General features: G+C 44.3%; 1 protein-coding gene across 8 annotated transcripts in view; it reads right to left on the bottom strand.

Moving 5' to 3' along the window:
• dip2ca (disco-interacting protein 2 homolog Ca) overlaps nucleotides 1-15,058 on the bottom strand; it is a 163,352-nt gene that overhangs the window by 93,950 nt on the left and 54,344 nt on the right. For all 8 annotated transcript variants that reach the window (XM_063206607.1, XM_063206608.1, XM_063206605.1 and 5 more), the window contains exon 2: nucleotides 5,063-5,134. In XM_063206607.1, the coding sequence (XP_063062677.1) occupies nucleotides 5,063-5,134 (72 nt within the window). The remainder of the gene's footprint in view (nucleotides 1-5,062; nucleotides 5,135-15,058) is intronic.

The raw sequence follows: 15,058 nt of genomic DNA on the forward strand, positions 1-15,058 counted from the left end.
GGTTCATGCCCCTCGAGTGACAAAACTCTCGGACTAGACAGCTGTGGCTGTGAGTGGGTAACCCAATAGGGGCCATGGCCAAAGCCTCAGGAGGGCGGGAGTGGTGCAGTCACCGTGGGCAGGGGCCCAAGCACAGTCTTACTGCAGAAATACACCAGCGGCAATCTGAGCGAGGCGAGCGACGGAAGTAATTGACGCGCGACAAAAGCGATTCTAGAGACTAGAGCGATTTGCGAGACGAGCGCGACAGTTTGAAGTTGAAATCTTTTCAACTTTCTATGACGTGGTTCGGCGACAAGCCGCGACAGCCAATGACTGTATAGAGGTCAGCGACCACAGCCAATGGGAATGCTTGAATGCTTTGCCTTCTGCCTGTACGGACATACTCTAGTCTCCTCAATCGCTCGTATCGCTTGCTGCTGCACTCTGTCGCTTGAATCGCATCGCGCCTAGTCTATTCGCACGGCTACTCTTCACACCCAGCTTAGTTCAGCTTTAGGCAACCTCAAGGGTAGTTATTGACAGGCAAAGTCGGATTACTGCGCAGGCCTACCGGGCCTAGGCGCAGGGGCCTGAGAATCATAGCGGGGCCCTGAAGTCCAAGCCTCTATACATCTCCTTTCTCACAATCACACTTTGAAAAACTTGAAAATTTTCACATTTTCTCAGTGAAGCAGCAAGGAGGAACTCGCACACCACTGGTGCCGATGCATAAATGATTTTAATGCATAAGGAAAATAAAGAAGGTGCTACCCAGTGAAGTGCAAAACGTTTTCGGTCCTTCAGACCATCATCAGTGCCAAACTGGGAGGGGGGTCTTTCCTTATTTTCTGGCCCAGGGGCCTTTGGAGTCATAATCTGTCCCTGTTGACAGGGTGGGTGTGGGCGGTAGTAAAGGGGCTGGCAGGACAAGTTTGTCATGTCTGTCTCTGGATAAAGAAGATTTCTCTTTCTTTTTACACTCCTCTATCCGTCTGTGGCATCTTGAAGTGTGTCTGGGCCTGGAGATTGATTCTCAGCGGTGGCAGCAGAGCACTCGGTGCTGTTGAAAATAATCGTCTCGCTTTTCACTTGGGATCCAGCTGCCCCTACCCAACGTCCCTTTCCTATCTACCCCAAACTCCTGCCTCTAAAAACCCATTCTAACCGCCACCACGGAATGAGCCCAAACGTCCACAGCTGTTCCTCTCTTCTCCTCTTGTGTCCTTTGGCGTGACTGCACACACTTCTTCTGACCCGGAGCTATGATGATATCATCCCCCTCCTCCCCTCCCCTCCCCTCATCTATGGCAAGCAAGGACAGCTGAGCGCACAGTCGAGTCCGTCATTTGCTGCTGCCTGTTGCTGTTGCCATGGTAATGTGCCAGGTGACAAAATGCATCTCTTGTTAGCTATGCGCTGGCTGACGACGACCCCACCAAAATGTTAAGGAGGCTATGGTTCTGTTGAAAGTGAAAAGTAGCCGTGTATCAGAAAAAGAATGGCCAGCCACGCAGACATGCAGACACGCATGCACACACACACACACACACACACACACACACACACACATGCACACATGCACACACTGACACACACACGCACACGCACACGCACACGCACACGCACACGCACACACACACACACACACACACACACACACACAAGGAGCAGTTGATCTTCAAAAGGCTAGGACACTGTCACAGGCTCTAAAGATAAAATGAGCAATTACTTTGCTGAGGATCTCTCGATGCTAATGCTCCCAGCCGGTTCCCATTAAGTTAGCCCTAACGCGATCTGGCCACCTGATGGGGACACGACACGCTCCGCCTTAAAGAAGCCAGAAGCCCAGAAGCCGGTTGCAGCCCAGAGGTTTGTGGAGACATAAGCTAACATACACCGTACGTAAGTGTATAGACTGGCCACACTGAAGCTGTGACATCCATAACACATGAGTGAAAGTGAAAGCCCATTGGGAAACTCAGACTCCCATTGTCATTGTGACACAGCACTCCACAGCACACAATTGAACACACAGCACACAACGAAATTGCATTTATGCCTCACCCATGCAAGGGGGCAGCCCTCAATGGCACCCCTAGGGAACTTACAGGTGAAGCAAAGGTTGTGCATGTCACCATGGTATGTTTTTGATGACTGCTAAATGATTTCACAAACCATGCAAACAAAGCATACAGCAAAGGTTGTGCATGTCGCCATGGTACAGTGTGTTGTATTCAGTATGACTGCTAAATGATTCCATGAGACAGATACTGTATCAAGTAAAGCATACAGTAAAGGTTGTGTATGTCACAATCACAACACTGCCAAGAGGCCATTTTCAAGGTAAACATACCTTGGCTGTGAGTGCAGGGAATACACTAAACATCTGACTCAACTTGTAGGTATTAATAAATACTCAACCTGCGCTTGCCTGTCATGGACAGCCATGATGGGCTTCCAAGCGGTCCTTGTGGTAATCACAAGACATTACCTGGTAGCCCCTTAATGCACGCCGTACCTCCTGTGGCACGCTGAAATAGACATTGAAAGTTAACTATTATAGTACTACTCTACTATGACAGTGCACAGGGCCTTTAGTAATGCATTACAACTTGGTCATTGCCATTCTGGTAACAGCTCATTTATAATGCTGTGTCTTAAGGGGTTAAACCTGAACACGTGAAGATCGCATGGTCAGGCAACATTGGATAGGCCTTCTTCATAAATGACTGTCTTCTCGTTCTCAACACCCTAGTGTCATTCTATGACGGACAGCAATGCCACATATTCCAAATGACGTGGTTTTACTGCCCAACTCAACCAGACCACATGATCATTCAAGCAGATTCATTTTTTGTCATTGGAAAATAAGTAGCAAAATATGCACAAGGTCAGCTGTGGCCAAATGATTGGGGAGGTGGTCTTATGATCAGAATCCCACTGTTACCTCTCCCTACACCTCCATTCATGGCTCCAGTGCCCTTGAGCAAGGCACCTAACCCCATATTGCTCCAGGGACTGAAACCAATACCATGGAAAATAACTTTAAGTCTCTTTGAATAAAAGCATCAGCTAAGTATAATGTAATATAATGTAATGTAGAATTTATGGAACGCATTTCTGTGTTCAGGACAGTTTATGGGTCTTCAGATCAGCCTGTTATTATTACTGCTTCCTTATAAAAATAACATGAAGGTCAGCAGAGAATTAGCAGATACATACTTGGAATATAAACACAAGATCATCTAACTGCAGAGTACAATCGTCATCAAAAGATTCAGGAAGAAAAAAAGACAAATATTCAGCAGAACACTCCATTAGAGGCAGTTAAGCATGAAGGTTCGAGCCGGGTGATGGTTTGTTTGTGTTGTGTTGATGCGATCAGCAGCATTGTGAAGCGTTTGTTTACTTTTTTGGGAAAGAAACGATGAATGAAACAGCAGATGAAAGGGGTTTGAGCGCCGCACTGAGCGCTATCACCAGCCTCTCGGGGTGGAAAGCCGCTCTGTCTGCTATTGTGCCGGCGCTGCTCCTAAGGCTTCTGAGGACAGCGTAGAGCAGAGCAAAGCAGCGAGCTCACCTCCTGCCAAAGACCTTATTTTGTCGGAGCCTTTCAAACACATAAATCAGTGGCAGGAAGGAAAAAGGGGAAAACGCAAGATGACTTCCTGTCTGGATAAGAGGCTGATATGCCTCCGCTCTGATTCACGCCTGTGAGCTTTCAACAGCAGTGCTGTCATGTGCAACAGGTACAGCAGTGAAAAAAAAGCCACTTCTGAGTCGAGGGGAAAATATCCTTTTTTTTCCCCTTCAAAGACCTTTAAAAGACAATCTGGCATAATAGAGGGAGGAAACTATCCTGCAGCTCAAAACCTGAGCTCTGGAAGAGCGTGCTAGAGAGAGGCCAACTCCCTCGTCGACTCACTGGGTTCTTCTGCAGCACAGACTGAGACAAAGAGCAGCTCAATGTGTGACGCTGGCTTTCACAAACAGACCTAGTCTCTCACTAGTAGAATGGAAAACTTTACATTTTTATATTTTGCTTAATTGTAAAGTTGTATTTTTTTCATTTGGAGAAAAAAAAGCAAAACCTGAGTCTGAGTACTGTCTCTGTTGCTGCATAGAATTTAGCCGGTTTAGCAGGTCAGGTATTTTTCTCATCTTGCCTGCTCCCTTGACCCAAATATCAAGCATCAACAAAAAACAGATGCTACCCGTACTTCATTGCCACCAGTAATCTGCCTAGCTGAGGCTACTGCAAAAGTATTTTTTGCAGTACATTGACCTACAACTATCGTTGTCACACAACGTTCGACATGCAAGTTTTGTGCAATGGCCAGGTGAAGGTGAAGTACATGTAAAAAAGGCAGACAAGTACAATGAGAATGTAACTGAAGAGTATCGTTGCAAGACGGTGTATCCACCACCTGTATTTTACATTTTATTATTGGAAATTGTATTACTTTTCGGAAGTCCTATAATCTGTGCGTGAATTCAAGCAATTCAAATATTTTGAGAACATACTTTTTAAACCTACATAAAATGCATTTTGCAACGCAATGGAACTCAATTTCCCAACAAATGGATATACGTACACTTTTTGACAACGAAACTCTTCAACTATAGTCTATAAACTATAATCTATAAACTGCAATCTAACTATAATTATTTCAAGTGTACAGGGCAATGAAGGTGGCAAGATTCCTCACTCTGGAATGGAATCTTGCAATATAATGAAAAGTAGCAGAGTGTGACGTATTGGGAATACACTATACTCATACTACACCATACTTAATTATTTATCTTTTTTTATTACTACTGCATTTCAAGACTTTTGTTTTAAGTACCAAATTATGCATTCATAACTTGGCACTTGAAAAAAACAGTCTGCTGAATACAGAAACCATACTTCTATAGGTGATCTCCATCTCCAAGTTAGATGTGCTTGACAAACATGAAATGATGAAAGAGATGAAAGGATGAGAGGATGAGTGCAGTCTTCTGGAAAAAGGGTGGCAGAGGGCAGAGGGCAAAGAAGGGGGCAAAGCTGAGGTGACCGTGACCCCCTACAAAAGGTTACCTGGAGGATGAGGCAGGTAGGCGCCGAGTAGTTTTGCCCTCTTCTTTTCATAGCCTTTCTGAGTGATATCACCTGCCAAAAACAAAAGAGAGATCATGTGACTCTTGATATTTTTTATGTTGACAATATCAAAAATCCATGGTCCTCCCAGAAGCAGCAGCGGGCCCCAAAACAGGACACCGACTGAGCTGTCTGAGGAGTTTTGCCTAAAGAGAGAAAATAAAAAATAATGTCCATATGTATGAATCCATATGTATGAATAAATAAAAAGAAGTAAGAAAATAAATTAATTATAAATTAATAATTGCATGCTTTAACCCCTTAATGCGCGCCGTACCTCCAGTGGCATGCTGTAATAGTCATTGAAATGTAACTACCATAGCACTACAATACTATGACACAACACAGGGCCTTTAGTAATGCACCACGGCTTGGTCATTACCATACTGGTAACAACAAATGTATAAAGCCGCGTCTTAAGGGGTTAACAATGAATTGCTATAACAGGCTCATTGGTTGAGAGTAGAGGTTAGGAAGGCGCGCTACCACGAGCAGGTGGCCATGTGATAAGGAGAACACAGCATGTATAGCAGTCTCATACACATTAAACCTAAACACGATACCAAACCAGGAGGCTTACTCATTGCCTACTGCCTGTCTCAGACAAGGGTTTCACACCTTAGATCTAACCAACCTTTCACCAAATGTGAAAATCAAAAATATGAAATATTTTAAGAATTTGAGAGGTTATGGTAATGCCAATAGAATAATCATTTTGAATAAAAAAGTAGGTCAACTTGCAGCAACTGAACTGTACCAACATCCTACCAAACAGCAACCAGTTTAATTTATATAGTCAACAAAAATGAATTCACATACGGTAAGGTAAAAATGCAAAACACTTGTTATATGAGAGGGGTGAATGAAAGAAGAACTGCAGCAGTGACCACTAGCAAAAAGGGTCTGAATGGGAATCTGTGTGAGTGAGGGAAGTTGGTGTGTGGGATGGAGGGAGGGAGGGAGGGAGGGAGGGAGGGAGGGAGAGGGAGACAGGAGGGAATTTCATGCCTTGTGTAATGATTAATTCAACAGGGCTGTCTCTGTGACTCCTGTCACAAAGCATAACCATCAAAGCCTCCTCAATTTCAGAACAAAATTGTGCGTGCTTCCGTGTGTGTGTGAGTGTGTGTGTGTGTGTGTGTGTGTGTGTGTGTGTGTGTGTGTGTGTGTGTGTTCAGTAGATTGTTTTAGTGCAACAGACTGGCGAGTTGCTAAAGCCCGACAGCCAAAAGTCCACCACCACGCTTGTACTCTAACACAAGCACACCACCAACAACAGCGTCACCAACAACAGCAGCACGACCAACAAATGTCACTCTCGGGTACAGAGAAAACAGAGGAGTTGGGGAGTAACCAGCGGGGAAGAATGAGACAGAGAACAAAGGAAGCGAGGAAAAAGAGTGAAAAGGGATTAAGTAGAAGGAAGTGAGGGAAGGATCTCACTTGGTTGGAGTAGATCACAGTGATCAAATGCCTTGCCTTTTGATGATGTATGTAACCTAGCCTTTCATTTTTGAAAGGGAAACGGAAGGCAGAGAGAGAGAGAGAGAGAGAGAGAGAGAGAGAGAGAGAGAGAGAGAGAGAGAGAGAGAGAGAGAAAGGAAGAAGAAGAAGAAGAAGAAGAAGAAGAAGAAGAAGAAGAAGAAGAAGAAGAAGAAGAAGAAGAAGAAGAAGAAGAAGCAGATGAAGAAGAAGAAGAAGAAGAATCTACAGCACCAGGAGGGAGGTCGAGAAGAGAGCAACAGAGAGCTTTGAAGATGGATCTCCAAAGTGTATGATGCTGCTGCTAAGACTACTGTGATGAGGAAGATGGCAGGCTGCACAAGAACACTGAATAGTAATGGTGGGGTGGCGTCCGCGCCAATGTCTTATCCTGAGTGTTTCGCTCTGTGCGCAATTCCAAGAGCAGTATGTCAAAAAAGAAGAAAGGTGTCGCACACTGGAGCTGAATGCAAAATCAAAAACTGTATTAAACAAAGCCGAAAAAAGTAAATAAAACCGACAGACCGGGGACAAACGTTTCGGGTCTAGCCCTTCATCAGTGTTCCCAGGTTGAACAGTTTTTGATTTTGCATCCAGCTCCAGTGTGCGACTCCTTTCTTCCTTTTTATCAGGCTGCACAAGACACCATAGACACTGCAGTGATGAGAAGGAGGGGGGATACACCAGGCAGGTATTCAGAATAACGAGAAGCAGAAAAGGCGGCCATGATTCATTTCCCCCACGCCCACGCACACTGCCAATCATACCTCAGCTCTCCTCACTTCACTCCCGACTCTCGTCTCCTCACCCAGCTCCACATCCAGCACGCACTCACTCAGCTGTCCCCTCCTCTCCTCCTGTCCCCACCTCTCTCCACATTCCATCACTTGAATTCCTTTTCAGCCTCTCTCTCTCTCTCTCTCTCTCTCTCTCTCTCTCTCTCTCTCTCTCTCTCTCTCTCTCTCTTCCTGACTCAGTCTATAATATACCTCTCTCTGCCTTTTTAAAAATCTCAGCATTTACCTCTTTCTCTCTTTTCTGATTCTGAGCTAGAGTAAAATGGCTCTCCTATTTTCTGACGCATCCGACTTGGAGACCAAGGTCCTGAGAAAAGGCGGTGACACAACTGCGGTAGGCATGCAGTTCACAGAAAAGAAAACAAACTCCTCTCGGCTGCTTTGCACTGACTCCTTTAAAAAAAAAAAAGAGAGAGACTCTGGAAGGAGAAAACCAGAACCATGAGCCTGGATGATGAGCCAGGCAGGCAGGCAGAGCCAGAAGAGGGGGAAGGGGGGGATGCTGCGACAGCATGCAATCCACATCAGTTTCTAGAAACACTTCTGTGAAATGACAATTATATACATGGGTTCACCGTGTTTATAAACACAATGTTGAGAGGAGGGGCAAGACACAGGCAGCCAACCATGTGAGCTAATTTTTTGACCGGCAGCAGTTTCCAACAATCAGAGGTTGAGTTGTGCGCAGCTAGTGTCGTGCAGCCAGGAGCAAACAAAAATGTAGAACCCATGTATACTGGACGTATACATAAAGTACAACAATGTATGGTATGTCATACTAACGCTTGTCTCCGCACAACAAATGTTCTTTTATTCGTTTCTAGGTCCTCACAGCATAAAAAAATATAGTTCTTGGTGGTGAATGTGACATGTGAATGTGACTCACACAATGAGGATAACAACAAGAAAAGGCCCATGTTAATCTCCAACACAATGTGATGACGCGAACTGAAGCCAAGTCATGTAAAAAGGGGGTCATGGCAAAACATGACATATGTAACTCCACTGAGAGGCCTGCAAAGAGGCCTGCAGCATATACGATTTAATTAGCAGCAGAAATATGTCAGGGGAGGCATGGGATGGGATGGGCGAGGTCTTCAGACTTACACCTAACGTAGCTAGAGGCAATCCTAAATGAGGCTCGTCTCTCTCTCTCTGGACTCTGAGGCTTCACTCCAGCAAAACACTGACCCTTAAAAATGTATCTGCTCCTAACAATAGGGAATTACATCTAAGCCCATTTACAGAGAGAGGGAGAGCGAGAGAGGGAGGGAAAGAGAGAGAGAGAGAGAGAGAGAGAGAGAGAGAGAGAGAGAGAGAGAGAGAGAGGAGAGAGGGAGGAGGAGAGAGAGAGAGAGAGAGAGAGAGAGAGAGAGAGAGAGAGAGAGAGAGAGAGAGAGAGAGGGAGGGACAGAGAGAGAGAGAGAGAGAGAGAGAGAGAGAGAGAGAGAGAGAGAGAGAGAGAGAGAGAGAGAGAGAGAGAGGAGGGGGGTACCTCTCACTGTGTTTTATGACCTATTCCTATTGCAGGGCAGCCCCACACATACTTTCATCAACTCCTGCAGGGGCTACATCTGGGGTTACGTCTACAGCTGTGCTCACAACATCACAGAAATTGACCTGAATTTGTCACAAAGTGTTCTTGGCCACGTTAACTAATTCTGTCTACCAACCAGCATTTCCTCACTTGTCGTTTCCAATAGCGTAGGCTATAATTACATGTGTCTGTGCGAGACTATATAGATGAACAGGGGGCTCTCGGTTTGTTGCGGTTCAGCCTTGCCAACACAGAGTCTGTAATTTACTGTGTTCATAGGCAGAGTTTACTCTCCCTTCTGGTCCAACACATCATTTCCCTGTGCTCCACAGATCACCGTGCTGACAGCATAACCCATCCCCCCCCCCTTTTTCCCCATTCATTTTCTCTTCCTCCACAGTCTGTATAAGCTACAGGTGCAGATGCGGTGCTGTTCTTCAGGTGGCGATGAAAATAAATTATGTTCTTACTTGTGTACAGTTACAGTACATATCCCATATGCTGCTCACCCCATATACAGTATAATGCCATATGATTTAGGATCAGAGATTTCTCTCAATAAAGGTGTCGTTAATAATGTGCTGTTCTCTAGGCCTACAATCAGGTACTGAATGTACTAAACAGAGCCCTGATGGTATATACCAGTGTTTCTCAACTGGAATAGTCTTGAGACCCACAATTTGCCGTGATCAATACGTTGTGACCCAAACTGCGTGTCGCACCGTCAGATTCTTCCAATAATAATAAAAAATATTATCATGCATTTCATAATATGCATTATTATTTGCATTGTATGCTGATATACAATGTGTCTTATTAAGTAGTGGAGAGGAGAAGGCCTATTAACCATATTTCACTCCGTCTTCAACATCATAGTCATTTTTAATGCATTGCATCACAGCTCCGCGACCCACCCAGGAACCTACCGCGACCCACTTTTGGGTCCCGACCCACCAGTTGAGAATCACTGGTATATAGGAAATAAAGAGGCAACATTTCAGATGGAGAAGCCATGTGTCTCCCAGAAACATACTAGGAAGGTTCCACAAGCAGCGCCCTGAGGGAACGATGTCACAGGGACGCGCGCCAAATCTGGCAGGATGCGATGAGGTCATCGGTTTCCTGTTTGGTGTGAAGTAGTATTCCACGTGGACTCAATCAGGGGGAGCCCAGCTATGGAGGGGGAGGGTTAGTCGTTAGGCCTTGCATTGTACAGTGTGAATAGCCGTAGCTGTTCATTTATGCATGTGTGTAATGTGCGCACATTATACAGTAGATTCCGCAATGTTAAAATCAACACTTTGAAGGTAGAAACAACACTATGGGTTGAGTTTGCCCTGATGAAGACATATCCATTAAAATAAAGGATTTTTATCTATTTTTTTTCCACCAAAATCAGAGTGCCTCGTATCTTTAAGACTACCACCTTCAACAACGAGCCTACTATTTGGGCCTTCACATTTTGGGAATAGTCACAAGCAATGTACCAACATTTCTCATGTCCTTTCTGAAGAGCACCTGATTTTTCTTCAAACAGTTGGCCTAATGCAGCACTCTCCTCTTTTTCTTTTTACACTGTGGGTGTTGCCCTCAACTGTCTGAGTGCTGAATTAACACTGCATCATTCACCATGTGTGGTTGGCTTTCCGTATGTACTGAACACTGACAGAAGTGCCTTGAAGGCCTCTCGTATGGCAGAAATTACCACATTCTTTGAAGTGCAAGTGAGACAGATGAGCTTGGCTACATGAGATCATACATGTTGTTTACACACCAAACTGCCGCTCCACTCAGATCATCTGTATGGAATGAGGGCAGGGGGAACGGCTGTGGACAAAGAGCCGTGTGTGTTAAAGCACCAGCCACCTGAACCAGACCACATGACACAGCAAAACAAAGTGCTGATCAAGATCACAGGGAGTCTTGCCCCGGAGGCGTATTCTCCCTCAGTAACAGTTAAAATCGTTGAATTTTGTTAATGGTGCAGCCATGATGTATTTATGTTACGTAAAACCCGCTCCTTCACAGGTAGAAGCACTCTTAGAGATGTAATTACAACACTAGTAGTAAGATATTATGCAGTTGAAACTTTGTAATATCATGCTACTAGTGTTGTAATTACATCTCTAAGAGTAATCTCTACTTCTACTTCTACTGTAGACAACTCTGCTAGTTCACTCTTAGGTGCTGTTTCCACGTAGCTGGATATTTTTATATGTGGATATTTTTTTCTCCTGGTTGCATTGGTTTTGCATTGGTTTTGGCCTTCCGTTTCCACGTAGCAGATATTTAAAATCCAGGTATAAAAAGCAGGAGAAAAAAATATCCTGTTTAGGGGGCTGAAATGCATTTGTTACAATGGAGGATTTATTTTTTATCCACATGTTGCTTTTACACCTCAACATGAGAAAAAAATACCCTGCTAAAAAAATGTCCTGCTACGTGGAAACAGCACATTAGTTAGCACCCTTTTTTGTGGTGCTTTGAGGCACGAGCAGGCTGGCTGGCAAAAACATGGTAAATGTACACACAGGACAATGAGACCAGGTGTACAGTCAGTAACAAAACGTGGAGAGGAAATCATGTGCCTCTAAGGATGTACTGTAGGCAGGCTATTGAAATCCTACAAGGCCCAACTGGAAGTACAAATTCAGTCTCGAAGAGCCAAAAGCCCTGCAGCAGCTCTTGACTGACGGCTTGTCTATAGGAACCAGCCCTGGTGTATCGTTCTGGGTTTCTGAATCTGGCACGAGAAGGTCCGTGGAGGAATAATTATCACACTACTTCAAAGCGCTCAGAAACACAACCACATGGCTGCAAAAAAAATAGAGATATTCATTAGACGAATCGGTGCACATCATGATAATGTAAATTAGTCATGGAATGGAATTTGGCACACTTCTCTGTACCGTATACACAGTTGAATGCCATCAACCCAGTAATGGCTACATATTTCATACAGGCATGAAAACCATAGCCTGGTTCTCGCGAGACCCCTAGTGCTTCGTGCATCTTCGTTACCAGGTTATGAAAACCATGCCCCATGCAATAAAATTGGGGTTCTTAACTGAAATAGTCTCGGGACCCACAATTTTCCATGGTCATTATGTTGTGACCCAATATTTTGTTCGTCAAACATCAAATCTATCAAAAATATATCATTGCATTGGATGATATTCATCAGCATGAAACATGTCCATCAACTCGTGGAGAGGAGTGTAATCCACGTTTCATTCTTTCTTCGACAGTCATTGATTCAATACCGCCTCTTGTTTTAATTTAGTGACTGACAAGTAAAGGGTGAATTAATTGATACATTTTTACACCACAGCTCGGCGACCAACCCAGGACCCCCTCCGCGCCCCACTTTTGGTTAAGAAACACCGCAATAAAAGGTACATGCTTCATGAATATGCTGAAGTCCTGATCAGTGGGGCAGCGTGGCATGGGGCTGCCTGGGGGACTGCGGAGACCCAGGGAGCGGATTAGGCCCTGGGGCTACCACTCAGGGAAAGATGGCCAGAGCGGGCCGCCATACGTCGCCATACTCTACCCTGCTGCTGAGCGATTTGAAAGGCCGGGAGCTCAAACAGCTGATATTGCAATCAGCTCTGTGAGCATGTCTGTGGGGACTTGGTGCCAGGCAGCTATATAACTAAGACCTGGCATGCCGAAGGCAAACGTGGCAGGCAGGCAAGGCAAGGCAGGCCCCACAATTGGCCGACCAATAGCTTTCACACAGTCCCCCCAGTGGTGACGTCTCTGAAGTGTGCTAATACTATGTTTAATAATGGAATAAGGAGTCGCTTGGACTGCCATAGGTCCCAATTCAATTAAGGGACATCTAAAAGCACTGTAAAGAAACTGAAACGTTTAATGTGCTCTTGCAATTAACTTTTATGACTACACTTAATATCACATCTTCAGCGCCACAAAGTAGCGAGTGACATGACGTCAACACATGACAAGAAGGAAATAACTTGTGAATAGAGGGCAACTAAAAATTAAGGGGAAAATGGTACCTCTCGACCATTGACAAGCGGTCAGCCTTCCGTGAAGAGGTCTTGCGACTCTTGGCCTTTTCTAAATCTGGTGCTACCACACTGAAAGGTTAATTCCGGTCACTTTAAGCTGAGCCACACAGAAGCACACACTGCACTTAATGAAAAGTAAAATGTCCTTCAACCATCACGACCGTTTGAGGACTATAAAGCTTATAGTCACTTTGTTAAAAATGTGGGTACTTTTCAGCACAACATCTTGTGTGAAGGCTAATATTAAGATTGCTGTAAGGTGAGTAGTGTGTAGTATAAGTATAACATGAATATAATATATAATATAATTCATGCAGAGGTGTAAAACGTAAAAGTAAAAGAAGGAAAAAGAAACAGTTTCCTTCCAACACAGGTAACGTATCTGAGTAGCTAGTCGACCTGTGTACTTGAACCTGTGCTGGTTGGATGAAGTTTGTGGTGGGTTCTTAGAAGGCTTTTAGTGTTTTTCAGTAACAACATAGTCTATGTCACAGCTATGCAATATATGTGATAGTGGTGTACTGAGACTACATACTGACACAGCATAATAAAGGAGACGACTGCAAAAAGTGTCACATTTCAAAAGATTACGATAGCCTTCTAAAGAGATAACTCTTACTGCTGCCTTCTGCGTGACAAATGAGTGATAACTCTTTGTGTACATCATTGCACAGATCCATGGTAGCCTCAATACCAGCAATTAATATTTAAACCAGCAATAAGTCATCAAGTGCTGGTAAAATACAAAAGAGGCTGGTACATTTCAAACGAATCTACAGCTATTATGTTTATAGTGTGCTTATGAGTTTGCATTCACAATGTACTCGTCAGTGTACAGACATTCTTAGCAACTAGTTGGTCTTATGAGGCTCCCCCTACGCTGCATGTTTACATTTTCAGTGCCAAATATTCTCTTGCCACTTAGCGATCATTCTACAGATCAATCTATAGACCAAAAAATCAAACAGTGACTGCCATAGTGAAACCTAAAACATTCAGATACAGACACTTCATTCCAGTCTTCAGTATAATCACTGTTGTCTTATTACCTGTTATGATTGAACTGCATGTGTGTACATATAGAGCATGAAGGGGTCTGTCATGCTGTCCTGCCAATTTGAGTTAATTGCCCGTAAATGTCCGAGACGGGTGCCCTGCTAGTGCCATTCAATGTGGTAACATGGTTTAGTCCATTTTCATTCGAAATTGTAAGGACTCATTCAACCACTGACTGACTTACCGACTCTTTAACTCTTGTGGCTAACCTACTGCTGGTATTGTTTTGATGTTTTTTTTTTTTTTAACTCCACCCTCTTCCACCTGCGATGCATTGCCTCACAGCAATGGACAATTAACAACTCTATACTATTTATTTAAGCGTCTTTGAGTGTCATGAAAAGCACTATATGAAATGTATTGTATTAATACGGCCATTCTATCCGTTGGCAGGCAGTGTGCACCTTTTCCACTGGACCATTTCATTCTCATGCAGCCTCCCATCTGGCCACTGTGTGCTCCTGGTCTTGTGTGCACGTTCTGTTTGCTCCACCTGCCTGTGATGTGTGACCGAGGTCGTGGGAAAAGAAAAAGTGAGATTGCCATCTCATCACATTTGGCTGCACTCCACCGAGAAGCGAAAAAAAGAAAGGGGGAAACTCTACCTGGCTAAACAAGACAGGCTTTCAGGCAATGTTGAGCCGACCATCCCACCTGCCCTCTCTGATTTCGTTTGCAACTGAATCCCAACCACAAAATAACACGCCAACACAACACGCCAGTCCTACCCTCCCCCAACCCAATATACAAACTAATGTACCCATGATTTACATAACAGACAACCCAGCAAAACAACCCATGTGTTCCGGTCAAGCAAGTCTGTCCAGGTATTGCAAGTATGGGCAGCAAAATGTCTCATCATTTATGTCAGCTATTTTCCTCCCGGATTAATTTATTAAACTTCATGACTTATGGTAGCTAAATGAATGTATACAGTGAGTGTGTCATTGAGAGAGAGAGAGAGAGAGAGAGAGAGAGAGAGAGAGAGAGAGAGAGAGAGAGAGAGAGAGAGAGAGAGAGAGAGATAGGG

Source organism: Engraulis encrasicolus, chromosome 9, assembly GCF_034702125.1.
Source record: "Engraulis encrasicolus isolate BLACKSEA-1 chromosome 9, IST_EnEncr_1.0, whole genome shotgun sequence".
NCBI lineage: Eukaryota > Metazoa > Chordata > Actinopteri > Clupeiformes > Engraulidae > Engraulis > Engraulis encrasicolus.